General features: G+C 45.8%; 1 protein-coding gene across 2 annotated transcripts in view; it reads left to right on the top strand.

Moving 5' to 3' along the window:
• SORD (sorbitol dehydrogenase) overlaps positions 1 to 14608 on the top strand; it is a 39072-nt gene extending 24464 nt beyond the window's left edge. For both annotated transcript variants that reach the window (XM_073363240.1, XM_073363241.1), the window contains 2 exons: positions 9364 to 9485; positions 14300 to 14608. In XM_073363240.1, the coding sequence (XP_073219341.1) occupies positions 9364 to 9485; positions 14300 to 14465 (288 nt within the window). In that variant the 3' untranslated portion in view covers positions 14466 to 14608. The remainder of the gene's footprint in view (positions 1 to 9363; positions 9486 to 14299) is intronic.
• The last annotated feature ends 401 nt before the right edge of the window (positions 14609 to 15009 follow it).

The following is a 15009-nucleotide window of genomic DNA, read 5'->3' on the forward strand; positions in this document are numbered from 1 at the left end:
ATTGCTGATGCTGCTGAAATTTGAAATGGAACAGAGAGATCTTAAAAAGATGACAGAGTTGAATTACAAGCATTAAAAAAACAAATTGGACAAGCACTGTCTCCAGCTCATTCTCTTGCAAATATTCTCAATACTCAGTACCAGGGTCAAACCTTAACTGCTGAAGAGGAGGAGTTGGCTATGACACGGACATCCAGCAATCATCCCTCCATAATACCAACTATAATAAACTTCAGAGCTAAGGGTGAACCATTCAAGAAAGTTTGCTGGTGATGTTTTAAAGAAAGTCACACCTGTGAACTGGTGGAATTCACTTAAGCACTTGGATTCAGAGACTGTAGAAGTGATAATCCCACTTTTAACAGCAGTAGCTTCTTCTGCTGGCGTAGAAAGAATATTTTCTTCCTTTGGACTAATTTATTCCAAATTGAGAAATCATTTGGACCTGAAAAAGCAGGAAAGTTTGTTTTTCTTTTCCAGATTATGAACAAACAGGAAAACTAAGGTGAAGAGGACAGAGTTAGCTGCAGAAGCCAATATTTTAAGTTTCTCATGTTGACCTGGCTGACGTAGTCGATTTACTTTTGGGATTTTTTAAAAAAATATATTTCATTTAACTATTTTAGTTAACAAGAACAAACCTGATTTAAAAACTTAATGTTTAACTACATTCAAAAATTTATATGCTTGTTTTGTTAAAATATTATATGTTTGCTGTTGAAGAAAAAATCCAGAATATACAACGTTGTTGTTTTAGTTAAATAAAACAATTTAAATGTCTGTCTGGTGACGTTCTCCTCCTAATACAGCGTGGCAAGAAAATCCTCCAAATATTAATGATTAACCTGTTGAATTGGAGATAGTTCACCTCCCAATGACTTCATATGCTTCAATTACCTTTGGTAAATGAAATAACCAAACAATCATTCATCTTATGATATAGCTGTAAAACGAATCTGAAAAGTTTTCAAAATAAATCACTTAAAAAATGTATAGTGTGTACCTTCTAAAAACGAAACCTGCATCTATCTCTGAGTTGTGAAGAATATGTATTAAGGTTATAACAACCAACAAGAATGCACTTTTATGTAGAAATCCATGATTAAATCGAGTCTTCCTGATGTGATTTAAATCAATTTGATTTAAATCAAATCCACCCTGCCAAGATCAATGCCAGCATTTGCTTCTCTCCTTTCAGGTTGATCATTGGAGTGACTAAAAATAAAATGAGAGGTGAAACTGTGTGAGAGACCCACAGACTGGCCAGACTCCTCTACCAGCAGGGCAGAGTCAATGGATGACAATGGAGATTTCAGTCTTTTGCTGCCACACAGCCGCTTGTTCAGGCTGACAGCGGGCTGCACCCACCATAGTCTCCCTGAGGCCACATGGATAAATTTACCTTGTGGTGGTTCTGTGTCAGAGCCAAGGCTTGCCAAGGAGCTGTCAGTCCTCTGTGCCACCTTAAGCAGAGTTAGTGGTAGATAGCATATGTGCATTTACTTTTCTCTAACTTCAGTGGGACTTGTGCGTGTGTGTATCTCAGGGCAGAACTTAGTTGAATGTGCATATGCAGTAATAATAATATTGCTCTGCTCCCCTGCAGGGGAAATGAGTTCTATGCTATGGGGTAGCCATGCCCTCCCCATGCTATCAGGGACTGGGAATGTTCTTCTCCTCTGTGCAGGAGAGATTGGCCTAAATATTCCAAACCCGCTATGATTTTTGAGTGCCTAACTTTAAAGAAGCCTGAATTTCACAGGGCAGGTGCTCAATAATTTCTGCAAATTGGGTCCTTTTAGAACTATACTTTCCCTAGACTATACTTTCTCTGACTACAGAGGACTTGAGTTGTATTTCCAGGGATGGTCTCTGGCTTACTGTGCAGTACTCTGCTCTGAGGCGTGGCGTAGAGAGGCCGCTGAGTTCTTTATGTATTGTGTCCTCTCCTTGCTCCTTCACCTCTCCTGTTTGTAGATGTCAATGTTGGCCATTGATTGAGGCAAGCAGCTCCCCTTCCCTTGCAGCCTCACCTTTGGAGAAGGCAAGCAATGAGTCAGCAGCATACAGCGTGCAAGAGAGAGAGGGTTGTGTAAGCCCAAGGGAATGTGTTGTGTTGGCTCCTAATTGGCCGTAGTCTCCTGTGGGTAATGGTGATTGGCAGAACTGCATGATGTTGTGTTTTCCCATCCTCCTCCTGCCTTGCTGGCTTCTACAGTATTTCCTTCAATGGCTCTTCATCTCCCCACTCCCTTATCTGTTAGCATCCCCCAATTTGTCATGTGTCCCCTCTTCATCTTTCATATACTCTCCTCACTGCTTCCTGTGTTTCCTCCCACTCATGACTTGCCCCCACTTCTCCCAGGCCTGGAACTATCTCCCAGATTTTGTCCACTGAGCACCTTCTCTCTTACCCCAGATCTCACCTTCAGACCCACCTTTCCCAGGACTGTCCTGCTATCCATTGTGCACGCTATCCCTTGGCTTGTGTATGTATGCATTGTTTGCCTTGTGAGCTTTTCTGGGCAACTTGCTTCATGATTTGTACCCTAGCTGTGCTGTTGGAAGAACTAGGAGCACTGAAATGAAACCAAGTAAGTGAAAATGCAGGCTGAATCACAGGGCCATATCCCCTACTGTGCATTCTGCTAGGATGTAGAATGGTTCAGACAGACCACAGGGTAATTTATTCTAGGGAACAGCTCTGACTTGATGGGCCTTTTCCATCTCTAGCTTCTCAATCACTGGTCCCATCTTCCCCTCAGTCTTTGTGCAGAATTCTCATTGCTATCCATGAGATTGCCATAGCAAGGCTAGTATTTGTGTCTATGATTATGGGACTGATCATTGACCAGATGTCTTCTGGTTATAAGGAATAGTCAGCATGGATTTGACAAGAACTAATCAAGCCAAACCAACCTAATTTCCTTCTTTGATAGGGTTACTCGCCTAATGCTACGGGGAAACAGTAGATATGATATATCTTGATTTTAGTAATGCTTTTGACTAGTTTTGTCAATTAATTGCAGTTAACTCACGCAATTAACTAAAAAAAATTAATTGTGATTAATCGCATTTTTAATCACACCGTTAAACAGTAGAATATCAATTGAAATTTACTAAATATTTTGGTTGTTTTTCTACATTTTCATATCGGTTGTATTCTGTGTTGTAATTGAAATCAAAGTGTATATTATTTTTTATTACAAATATTTGCCCTGTAAAAACGATAAACAAAAGAAATAGTATTTTTCGATTCGCCTCATACAAGTGCAGTAGCGCAGCGGTTCTCAAACTGTTGGTTGGGACTCCAAGTGCGTTGCAACCCCATTTTACTGGGGTCACCAGGGCTGGCTTAGACTTTCCGAAGCCCGGGGCTGAATCCGAAGCCCGGGGCTGAATCCGAAGCCCGAGGACTTCAGCCCTGAGTGCTGGGGCTTAGATTACAGGCCCCCTCCCTGGGGCTGGAGGCTTTGGCTTTGGCCCCCCACCTGGGGTGGTGGGGCTTGGGTGGGCTCAAGCTTTGGTCCCTCCTCCTGGGGTCATGTAGTAGTTGATTTGCAGATCTGACAAAACGCAAAGAAGGTACCAAAGTGAGATTTCTAAAAATAGGTACTGCACACGACCCAAGGTTTAAGAATCTGAAGTGCCTTCCAAAATCTGAGAGGGACGAGGTGTGGAGCATGCTTTTAGAAGTCTTAAAAGAGCAACACTCTGATGCAGAAACTACAGAACCTGAACCACCAAAATCTTCTGCTGGGGGCATCTGACTCAGATAATGAAAATGAACATGCGTCAATCTGCACTGCTTTGGATTGTTAACGAGCGGAACCCGTCATCAGCATGGACGCATGTCTCCGGGAATCGTGGTTGAAGCATGAAGGTACATATGAGTCTTTAGCACATCTAGCAAGGAAATATCTTGCGACGCCAGCTACTGCAGTGCCATGAGAACACCTGTTCTCACTTTTGGGTGATGTGAACGAGAACCGGGCAGCATTATCTCCTGCAAATGTAAACAAATGTGTTTGTCTGAGCGATTGGCTGAACAAGAAGTAGGACTGAGTGGATTTGCAGGCTCTAAAATTTTACATTGTTTTATTTTTGAATGCAGGTTTTTTTGTACATAATTCTACATTTGCAAGTTCAACTTTCATGATAAAGAGATTGCCCTACAGTACTTGTATCAGGTGAATTGAAAAATACTATTTCTTTTGTTTTTTTACAGTGCAAGTACTTGTAATCAAAAATAAATATAAAGTGAGCACTGTACACTTTGTATTCTGTGTTATAATTGAAATGAATATTTTTGAAAATGTAGAAAACATTCAAAAATATTTAAATAAATGGTATTCTATTATTGTTTAATCTTGCGATTAATAATGATGGTTTTTAATTGTGCGATTAATAATTATAATGTTTTTAATTGCACAATTAATCACAATTAATTTTTTTAATCACTTGACGGCCCTACTTTTGACACAGTCCCACTTCACATTCTCATAGCCAAACTACAGAAATTTGGTCTAGATGAAATGACTATAAAGATGGGTGTACAAATGGTTGAAAGACTGTGCTCAAAAAGTAGTTAACAATGGTTTGCTGTCAGACTGGGAGGCCTATCTAGAGTGGTTCTGCAGAGGATAGCTCTGGGTTCGGTACTCGTCAATATTTTCATTAATGACTTGAATAATGGAGCAGAGAGCATGCTTATAAAATTTGTGGATGACTCCAAGCTGGGATGGGTTGCAAGTAATTTGAAGGACAGGCTTAGAATTTAAAACAACCTTGACAAATAGGAGAATTGGTCTGAAATCAACAAGATGAAATTCAGTAAAGGCAAGTGCAAAGTACTAAACTTAGAAAGAAAAAATCAAACGCACCATTACAACATGGGGAATAATTGGTTAGGTGGTAGCACTGATGAAAAGGAGATGGGGGTTGGAGTGAATCATAAATCATGAGCCAGCAATGTGATGAAGTTGCAAAAAAGGCTATAATTCTGGGGTGTATTAACAGGAGTGTCATATGTAACACATGGGACGGAATTGTTCTGCTCTACTCGGCTTTGGTGAGGCCTCAGCTGAAGTGTTGTGTCCAATTCTGGGTGCTGCACTTTAGGAAAGATGTGGACAAACTGGAGAGAGTCCAGAGAACAACAAACATGATAAAACATTTAGAAAGCCTAACGTATGAGGAAAATTTATAAAAAGTGGACATGTTTAGTCTTGAGAAAAGTCTGAGGAGGGACCCGATAATGGTCTTCAGATATGTTAAGGGCTGTTATAAAGAGGACTGTGATCAATTGCTCTCCATGTCCGTTGAGGGCAGGACAAGAAGTAATCAGCTTATTCTACAGCAAGGGAGATTTAGGTTAGATATTAGGAAAAACTTTCTAACTCTAAGGGTAGTTAAGCTCTGGAACAGGCTTCCAAGGGAGTTTGTGGAATCGCCGTCATTGGAAGTTTTTAAGAACCAGTAGGACAGCCACCTGTCAGGGATAGTCTAGGTTTACTTGGTCTTGCCTGAGTGCAGGGGGCTAGACTGGATGACCTCTTGAGGTCCCTTCCAACCCTACGTTTCTGTCATTCAATGATTTGTGACCATGCCGCTTCCTCTGACCCAATCTGCAGAGGGAGGTGAAAGGTGTCAGCTGTCACTTCTCACTGGGGGTAGGGGGGTTTGTCCATAGAAGAAGCAGAGGGTGTAATGTTAGCTGTTTAGCTGGGTGACAAGCGTGACACAAAAATAACTCCCTTTCTGAGGTGCTGAATGGGTGCCATGGGAAGTAAATGTGCTAGTAAGGGATTGAGAACAGCCACTTTCCCTTCCTTGCAGAGCTGTCTAAGTGCAGTGTTGGAGCCTTTCATCATGGGCAGACAAACCCCAGCCACATCTGAAAATCAAATGTTAGTCTATGCTGTGATAAAGGGGAGCAAGTCCAATCCAAAACCCACAGCATGCCCTGTAACTAACCCATTAGGACTGTACTATCTGAGAGCCTTCAGGGTTCACAGAAACCTCCTGCAAATATTTTTTTCTTGTAGGTGAGAATCAAAGTTTGACCCATGCTGTCCTGGACTAGATTATCTCATGAGCTCTCCCTCTGATGTAATATTAATGTAATTTGAGTCTATATTTACTGCAGAAAACATTACCAATGTTTACACTGACCCTACTGATTTTGCAATCAGGGTCACGACAATTGCTAAGATAAATAAAGACCTATCTGCACTCGTTTTCTGTGACTAACCGAGGTGAGTGACGCTTAGAGGAGGTCGTGCCCAGAAGCACTGGGATTCTGAAACGAGCTGCACTACAGATAGCTCCTGTATCGGGAGCGCTGCAAGAGAACCCAGCCAAACCTCTGCTGGCATGACTGCAACGCCAGCCCCCAGGAAACAACAGACGCACAGTGGCCTTGTGGGGAATTTCACAGTGAGGGAGATATTGAGGCCTGTCCTATGCAGCGTCATTAACAACCTCAGGGCTGAACTGTGTCATATAGTATAGCTCAGTGTTGGGGCACTGCAGAGCAGCTGTGCCCCATTCACAGCTCAGGGAGGCAGAATTACCCTGCTGCAGCTGCTGCTGTGCCAGTCCTGCCCTGGGGTCTTGTCGTGTCAGGCACTGCAGCGGTCTGGTGTTTGTATGGGCTATAAAGGGGGAGCAGGCTCCCTGACCCATTCCCCTCACTGTTCAGTGGCCTTGTGAGAATAGCAGATGACGGGGTCATTTGGCAGAGCCCCAGTATCTCCAACTCTGCAGCCTAGTAACAACTGAGTCACATCTGCAAGCAGTGGGATTTTGGCGTCTCTTGCACTTTGTGTCATGGGGGAGTGTGACCTAGCCTCATGTCTGAGATTAGACACTGATAGCCACTCTGCTTTGGCAACATCATCTTTTCCCGGGAATCTCCAGTGGGAACACTGTCACTTTTCTGCCTCCTCCCCCCGGCTCAGGTCTGTCTCCTTCATGGCCCCAAGTAGCGTTTTTTGGGGGGTTGTTGGAGCATAGTGATTCCACGGAGGTGGATGATCATCTGCCAGGTGGGTAGAGATCCCACATTGGTTTCTCCTTGTGCAGACCTAGTCCCATTCATTCCACCTCTCATACAATTGCTATAACATCATTGTGACTGTATTGAACTCATGGCCTAAGAAGACTTCAGACATTGGAAAATTATGGTCTGGATTTTCAGCAACATCAGAATCCTGGAGCTAGGGCCCTTTCTCTAGGTGTCTGTAGATCTCTGGCCGCCAGAGCAGTATCAAAGAGGTGGGATGTCCTTAGGTACGGTGAGGCAGGGTCCCTGGTACGAGCCAGTCCCTGGAATAAGCATGCACACGCCTATCTCTGTGCTCCACAGCTCCTACTCGCTGTGGTTTGGAGCACAGTGGAACCTGTCAGCAGTCACATACACCTATGCAAATTACAGCACTTGTGACCAAGTAGTGTTTTCTTCAGAAGACTTCTTAATCCCAGGCTTGACAGAGAACCAATCCTTCTTGGGTCAGGTGCCAAGAGCCGGGAATATAGCCTAGGTGGGTTATTGAAGTCCCATTGAGAACATCAGTAAGTTGTGTGTGCTATGGAGCAATGGACAGTGTTATTTAGAGATCCAAAACAATGCGATGGTATACAGCACAGTTTCAGGCATAATAAATACATCAGTAGATGTGCAGGTTATTATTAGTCATTCTGAGCACTCCTGCCATGGCATTATTTTATTATCAACCTTAATGTTTTGACAGCATAGTGTTGTGGCAGGGCAGGACTGTGTGGACTGTGACTCAGAAGGGCTGAGTTCTAATCCCACTCCTGACACTGCAGTGCTATATGGCCTTGAACCCTGCCTATTCCCCTTTCTGTCCAGCTTGTCTGTTTAGATTGTAATTTCTGGGGCAGGGACTCAAGGACTGCCTCTTGCAATGAAGCCCTGATCTTGCTTGGGGCCTCTAGATGCTACTGTTACACAAATAATTAATAAGAGTAATTGGGACAGTTTGTTTCTTAGGCCTTGTCTACACGGAGTTTCAGCCACTAGTGGAGCAGCCCAGTGCTTAGCCCCAGTGTAGAGGTGATTATATCAGTACAGTGCAGGTTGCACCAGTTCACCTTACCCTTAGGCTCTGCCCCAGTGCCTTTCTCCCTGCCCCTTGGCAGTTAGGCTCCAGGAGAGCTGAACTAGCAGAGATTCCCCTGCCAGGTTCCTCAGGACCCCTACATGGAGCTCAGCAGAAAAAACAATTCAGCTCCACACAGTGTATTGTCTTTTCCTGGTAAGCTCTGCAGGGCTTGAGGGGGAGCAATGTGCTCCTCCACAGCCCACTCTCTGCCCCCTCCTTGTGTGTGGACAAAGAGCTGTGGAGTTCCCCCTTGGGACTTAAGGGTAGGAACTTAGAATGGGACACCTCCATGCACAGGATGATGGGGAAGAGGATCTGGGTGGTTTTGCTGGAAACTGGCTGAAACATCAAAAGCACCTATGGGTATGTCTACACTTGGAGCTAGGAGTGTGCTTCCCATCTGAAGGAGGCATACTCGTGCGAGCTGTCATCAAGCTAGTGTGCTAAAGATAGAATGTAGCTGTGGCAGTGTGAGCTGCAGGATGGGCCAGCTGCCCCAAGGACAAGCCTGTAAATGCTTTAGGGCAGCGCTTCTCAAACTGTGGGGTAGGCCTTCCAAGGGAGGTGCGGGAATATGTCAAGGGAGGCGCGAAGTGTTTGCTTTTTTTTTTAAGAGCGCTGGCTGTCATCCCGGGTGGGTGGGCTTATGCAGAAAGGCTGTGCACACCAGGGAAGCAGGGAGAAAGGGGACAGCCAGAGTCCCACCACTTAGGTTTAGGTTCTCCTCCCTGGCCCAACCCTCACCGGGAGGCAGCCCAGTCTCAGGTTCTCCTTCCCCCCACTTCCCCAATCCCTCACTTGGAGGCAGCGGGGTTCTGCGTGTCAACCCCAGGGTGGCAGAAGCAGTACAGAAGTAAGGGTGGTAATGGGGCACTAAGTCTGCTGTGAAAAGGATATTGACAAATACCACTTTTCACATTGCCACCCTTACTTCTGTGCTGCTGCTAGCATGGCGGTGCCTTCAGAGCTGGGCACCCAGCAAGCAACCGCTGCTCTCCACTCTGCCTGGGTATATGCACTGGGGGGAGCGGGGTGGCGTAAATGACTACAGACACACAGAAGGGGGAACCCGATCAAAAAAGTTTGAGAACCACTGCTTTAGGCTATCAGCTCCTTTTATAGCCTGCTGAGAAGACTGGCAGCAGTGACCAGTTTTGCTGTATACACAGGAACTTGTCACCTTCCACAGGCAGGCAACATTTGCATTTATTTTGTTTCTGTTATTCCTCCTCAGGCCACTCGCTCGGGCGGGACCCTAGTTCTGGTGGGGCTGGGGCCAGAGATGGTCCACGTCCCCATCGTGAATGCTGCGGTGCGTGAGGTGGATATCAAGGGGATATTTCGCTATTGCAATACGTGAGTATTGATCAGGGTGCACTGGCATGCCAACAGACTACTCCATTGTCCATGAAGGAATTAATTCCTCCACAAGGAAGGAGGAAATGGAAGACCCTGTAATGTTCCCACTCTAATCACTCCTTCTCAGGACAATGTAAATGTCCCTGTTGCAGAGCGGGGTCCCTGTCAGACCATCAGCCGCACTCCTCCTGCATCATGCATCTTGGAGACTGGCTGGCTTTCCAAGTGACACTGCAACATTTTAGGAAAACTGGCAAATGTGTGCAGTGCAAACCTGCTCCCACTTCAACACAGGAATGGTGAGGAGGTGGGAGCCAGGCAATGGGTGAGGTGGGGGAATAGGCAATGGGGGTTGGGTGGGAAGATGGGGGCCAGGAGATGGGTAAGGAGTTGGAGGATGGGTAGGGAGGTGGGGCTGGAGGCTAGGTGGGGGCCAGCAGATGGGGGATGAGGTGGGAGCTGGATGATAGGGAATCAGTGAGGGATGGGTGAGGAGGGGGTTGTGTGGAGAGGTCGGGGCTGGGAGATGTATGGGGAAGTGGCCAGTCCATGAGCAGTGGGAGCTGGGCGATAGAGAATCAGTGAGGAGGTGGTGACCAAGGGATTGGTGAGGAGGTGGGCAATATGGGATAGACAGAGATGGGTGGGGAGCTGGGCACTGGGAGATAGGGGATGAATGGGCATGTGGGGGTGGGTAGATGAGGGCCAGAAGTTGGGTGAATAGGTGGGGAGATGGTGTCGTGGTGAGGAAATGGGGGATGGGCAATGGAGGATTGGTGGCAGGTATCCGTGAGGCAATCTCTGTAATAAGATATCGTGTGTGTTGGGAAGAAGTTTGAGAGCTCTGCCTTAACGCAGATAGACACAAGTCTCATTATTGGCTACAAAATTATCGAACCCTCTGAAAATCCTGTCGTGTGTGTTTTGATCTCTTGTGGCAGTGGGATATGAACCTGGATTTAACAACCAATCCTGCAGATCCAGAGGGTAAAAATAAGATCCTACTTGTTTGTGTCCTATAACTAGGGCCCTACCAAATTCATGGTCCATTTTGGTCAATTTCACAGTCATGGGATTTTAAAAATAATAAATTTCATGGTTTCAGATATTTAAATTGGAAATTTCACGGTATTATAATCCTGGGGGTCCTAACCCAACAAGGGGTGGTGGGAAGGGGGGTTGCAAGACTACTGCCAGGAGATTATGGTATTGCCACCTTTACTTCTGTGCTGCTGCCTTCAGAGCTGGGCAGCTGGAGGCAGCTGCTGGCCAGGTGCCCAGCTCTGAAGGCAGCACCACCGCCAGCAGCAATGCAGAAGTAAGGGTGGTGATATCAAACATGCCACCTTCACTTCTGCGCTGCTGCTGGCAGCAGTGCAGCCTTCAGAGCTGGACTACCAGACAGCAGACGTGGAGCTTCCTGCAGCCAGGGGACGTTCCCAGAGATGGGTCTGACATGGCCTCAGGAGTGGCCCGTGCAGAGGAAAAGGAAGTCCTGTCCATCCCCAGCCTGTCTAGGACTAGCAGCTGGAGCCCAGTGCACAGTAGGAGCCCCCAGCTGGGGTGCCCTCAGCCTTGTCCCTTCCTGGCTCCACACCCAGCACTTGGGAGTTAAAGGGGCCTTGGGCTGACACCGTGTGTGGAGGGGAGGCGGGGGTGGATCACGGCACCCCCTTTGACCACAAGGCCTTGGGTGGTTGTCCACTCGCCCACCTATAAGGCCAGTCCTGACCCCACCAAAAATTGATGACCCCCCTAACATGCTACCCTGACTTCTGTGCTGCTGCTGGTGGTGACACTGCCGTCAAAGCTCAGCTCCCGGTCAGCAGCTGCTGCTCTCTGGCCACCCAACTGTGTGAAATCTGATCTCCCCCACAATAGCCAGATTTCACGGGGGAGATCAGATTTCATGGTCCATGATGCATTTTTCATGGCTGTGAATTTGGTAGGCCCTTATCTATAACAAGCTTGATCCAGTCTTGCTAGTTTGGTGTTTTTTCCCTTAGTCTAGGCTGTAGTTTCCCAGCTTTGATCTCTGAGGGTTTGTTCGTGGAATTGTCATGTGATTTATGGCAATTTAATTCTGAAAGAATGGCTGAATAAAGAAGACACAGATTTGGACCTCATCTATGCAGTTTTAGGTGCTGTCTATGCTGTAGAAACAGCCATGTTGATGGATGTAGGTCAGTCTCGCAGTGTAGATGGGACTGAGCTGTGCTTTACCCTGACCCTGGAGCAGGCGAAAACCTTGGTCTTGCTGGTGTGGCAGAGCTGGGTTTAATTTAGATTTAGGTTTGTGTAGATCTTTGGTCTCCAAGTCCATCCTTTTCTTTAGTAGGGACTGATCTCCAGAGATGGTTTCCTATTCTTTATTCTTAGCTACAGCCAGGCTTCCCTGGTAAGCCTGGGGATCTGTTTAATGAGAAGGTTTGTTTCTGTGCTGGTTTTATTAGATCCCTTCATATCTCTGTCAAATTCTAGCTTTTGCCCAGGCGGAGTTTGAGCTGTAAGCCAATACAAGTGCAATACAACCTGTGGAAGCTACTCTGTGAATTTCCATACTCCTCTTACCACCAAAGGGGTCAGTAGTGGCCCGCACAAGTAGCTATCTGTGGATACACACCGCTGGCTCCTTAAGTGCATTGAACTCTAAGTGAACCATTTGAGCTAAAAACACAATGGAGATGCCAGAGGTCTCGATTTTACCTAGTAACCAACATGCATAACCAAGGAGGCGGAGCGATAAAGGACCAGCAAGCAGCACAGATTTTTTTTTTCAGACTTCATTTTGCTGTGATTTGAATATACAGTAAAAAAAAAAAAAAAAGGAGTACTAGTGGCACCTTAGAGACTAACCAATTTATTTGAGCATAAGCTTTCATGAGCTACAGCTCACTTCATCGGATGCACTTAGTGGAAAATACAGTGAGGAGATTTATATACACACAGAACATGAAACAATGGGTGTTATCATACACATTGTAAGGAGAGTGATCACTTAAGATGAGCTATTACCAGCAGGAGAGCGGGGGGGAGAAAACCTTTTGTAGTGATAATCAAGGTGGGCCATTGCCAGCAGTTAACAGGAATGTCTGAGGAACAGTGGGGGGAAATAAACATGGGGAAATAGTTTCACTTTGTGTAATGACCCATCCACTCCCAGTCGCTATTCAAGCCTAAGTTAATTGTATCCAGCTTGCAAATTAATTCCAATTCAGCAGTCTCTCGTTGGAGTCTGTTTTTGAAGTCTTTTTGTAGTAATATTGCCACCTTTAGGTCTGTAATCGAGTGACCAGAGAGATTGAAGTGTTCTCCGACTGGTTTATGAATGTTATAATTCTTGACATCTGATTTGTGTCCATTTATTCTTTTACGTAGAGACTGTCCAGTTTGACCAATGTACATGGCAGAGGGGCATTGCTGGCATATGATGGCATATATCACATTGGTAGATGTGCAGGTGAACGAGCCTCTGATAGTGTGGCTGATGTGATTAGGCCCTATGATGGTGTCCCCTGAATAGATATGTGGACACAGTTGGCAACGGGCCTTGTTGCAAGGATAGGTTCCTGGGTTAGTGGTTCTGTTGTGTGGTGTGTGGTTGCTGGTGAGTATTTGCTTCAGGTTGGGGGGCTGTCTGTAGGCAAGGACTGGCCTGTCTCCCAAGGTTTGTGAGAGTGATGGGTCATCCTTCAGGATAGGTTGTAGATCCTTGATGATGCGTTGGAGAGGTTTTAGTTGGGGGCTGAAGGTGATGGCTAGTGGCGTTCTGTTATTATCTTTGTTGGGCCTGTCCTGTAGTAGGTGACTTCTGGGTACTCTTCTGGCTCTGTCTGATAATAGCTCATCTTAAGTGATCACTCTCCTTACAATGTGTATGATAACACCTATTTTTTCATGTTCTGTGTGTATATAAATCTCCTCACTGTATTTTCCACTGAATGCATCCAATGAAGTGAGCTGTAGCTCACGAAAGCTTATTCTCAAATAAATTGGTTAGTCTCTAAGGTGCCACTAGTACTCCTTTTCTTTTTGCGAATACAGACTAACACGGCTGCTACTCTGAAACTTGAATACACAGTAACTCCCAATGCTTGTCACTTATTTTGCTGGAGCAGACCACAGCTAGCTGTCCCATGCGAACAGCATGCATAACCATTGGCTCAGTATTACTATACTCACTTCGGAGTCATTGCTTTATACACAAAACCTCATAAACCCTTGGCCAATGCAAGCTCAGTGCTTCCAAACAGATAAAGGCTATGGTGGTGTTTTATAGCAAGCAGAGAATCCTAGGACGTAAACGAGCTGCATGCAGAGGGGTCAGTTGAGGCTCCTTGCTCCAATAGGAGCTCCGGGAGGCACTGTGCTTCATGGAGCTCCTGGAGTTCTCACTGCTCGACCCCTGAACAGGTGCAGTGTATGTGCTTCCTTCTGAGCCTGGCCTGCTCTGCCTGTCAGTGTGGAAGGTGGGGACAGGGACAGAGCCATGGACCTGCCCTGTCCCATACAATCCCTGCTGATCAAGAGCAGGCTTTGCACTCTGCTTGAGAACTTAGTCCTGAAGCCTTTTGCATGACTTTATGGGAATGACATGCGGGACTGGGTTCTAAAGAAATCGCTTCTCGCCTGTTTAGCAATAACTGAGGAAGGCCCCTTCAGACCTGTCATTTCCTGTTTCTGAACATTGTAAGAATGCTGTCTCATATCTGGACAGTTCATGTGCAATTACGCAGATCTGCTGGTCAATATACAAATTCCCCAGACCTAGAGAACTACCCTTTTCTTTCGCTGTTTGTGCTCCCTTCCAGGTGGCCCATGGCGATTTCTATGCTTGCATCCAAGAGAGTGGACATCAAGCCTTTGGTTACACACCGCTTCCCTTTGGAAAAAGCCCTGGAGGCCTTTGAGACAACCAAGAAGGGCTTGGGGGTGAAAGTTATGCTGAAGTGTGACCCCAGTGACCAGAATCCCTGAAGAATGGCACTGCACTCCTCCCCCATTATACTGCCTGTCTTAAAGACGAAGAATGGGCTCTATAGCGAGATGGAAACTGTAATTATAAGTTTATAAGTAGTACGTAGTGTTTGGAGAATAAAGTTATGGTCATCTGTTGTGCAGACAGTGCATTGAAGGAGAAGAGATTATGGGTTAAGGATATTTACACCCTTATAGCTGCTTAAATGGGGAACCACTATTTGGGAACCAAATTTGGGCCAAAATCCTCCCCTCAGATCTGTACACGAGATCTTGGCTCAGTCTTCTTCCCCTATGAACGCAGCTCACTGAGGATCTGAGAGGAGAACTTTTCTCCTGGAGAGGACCTGTTAGTATTCACCTCTTCACTAATAGATTATACATTCTGAAAACCGTAGATCTCTCTATGTTGCGTATCAGATAGAGTGCTTCACCCTGCCCACTTGCACTGAAGAACCACCTATGTCACAGCCTGGATTTGAACATGCTGAAGCACTGAATAAGAGTTTCACACACTTGACTCCTGTTAATGGCAATGAAAATT

Source organism: Lepidochelys kempii, chromosome 10, assembly GCF_965140265.1.
Source record: "Lepidochelys kempii isolate rLepKem1 chromosome 10, rLepKem1.hap2, whole genome shotgun sequence".
Taxonomy (NCBI): Eukaryota; Metazoa; Chordata; order Testudines; family Cheloniidae; genus Lepidochelys; species Lepidochelys kempii.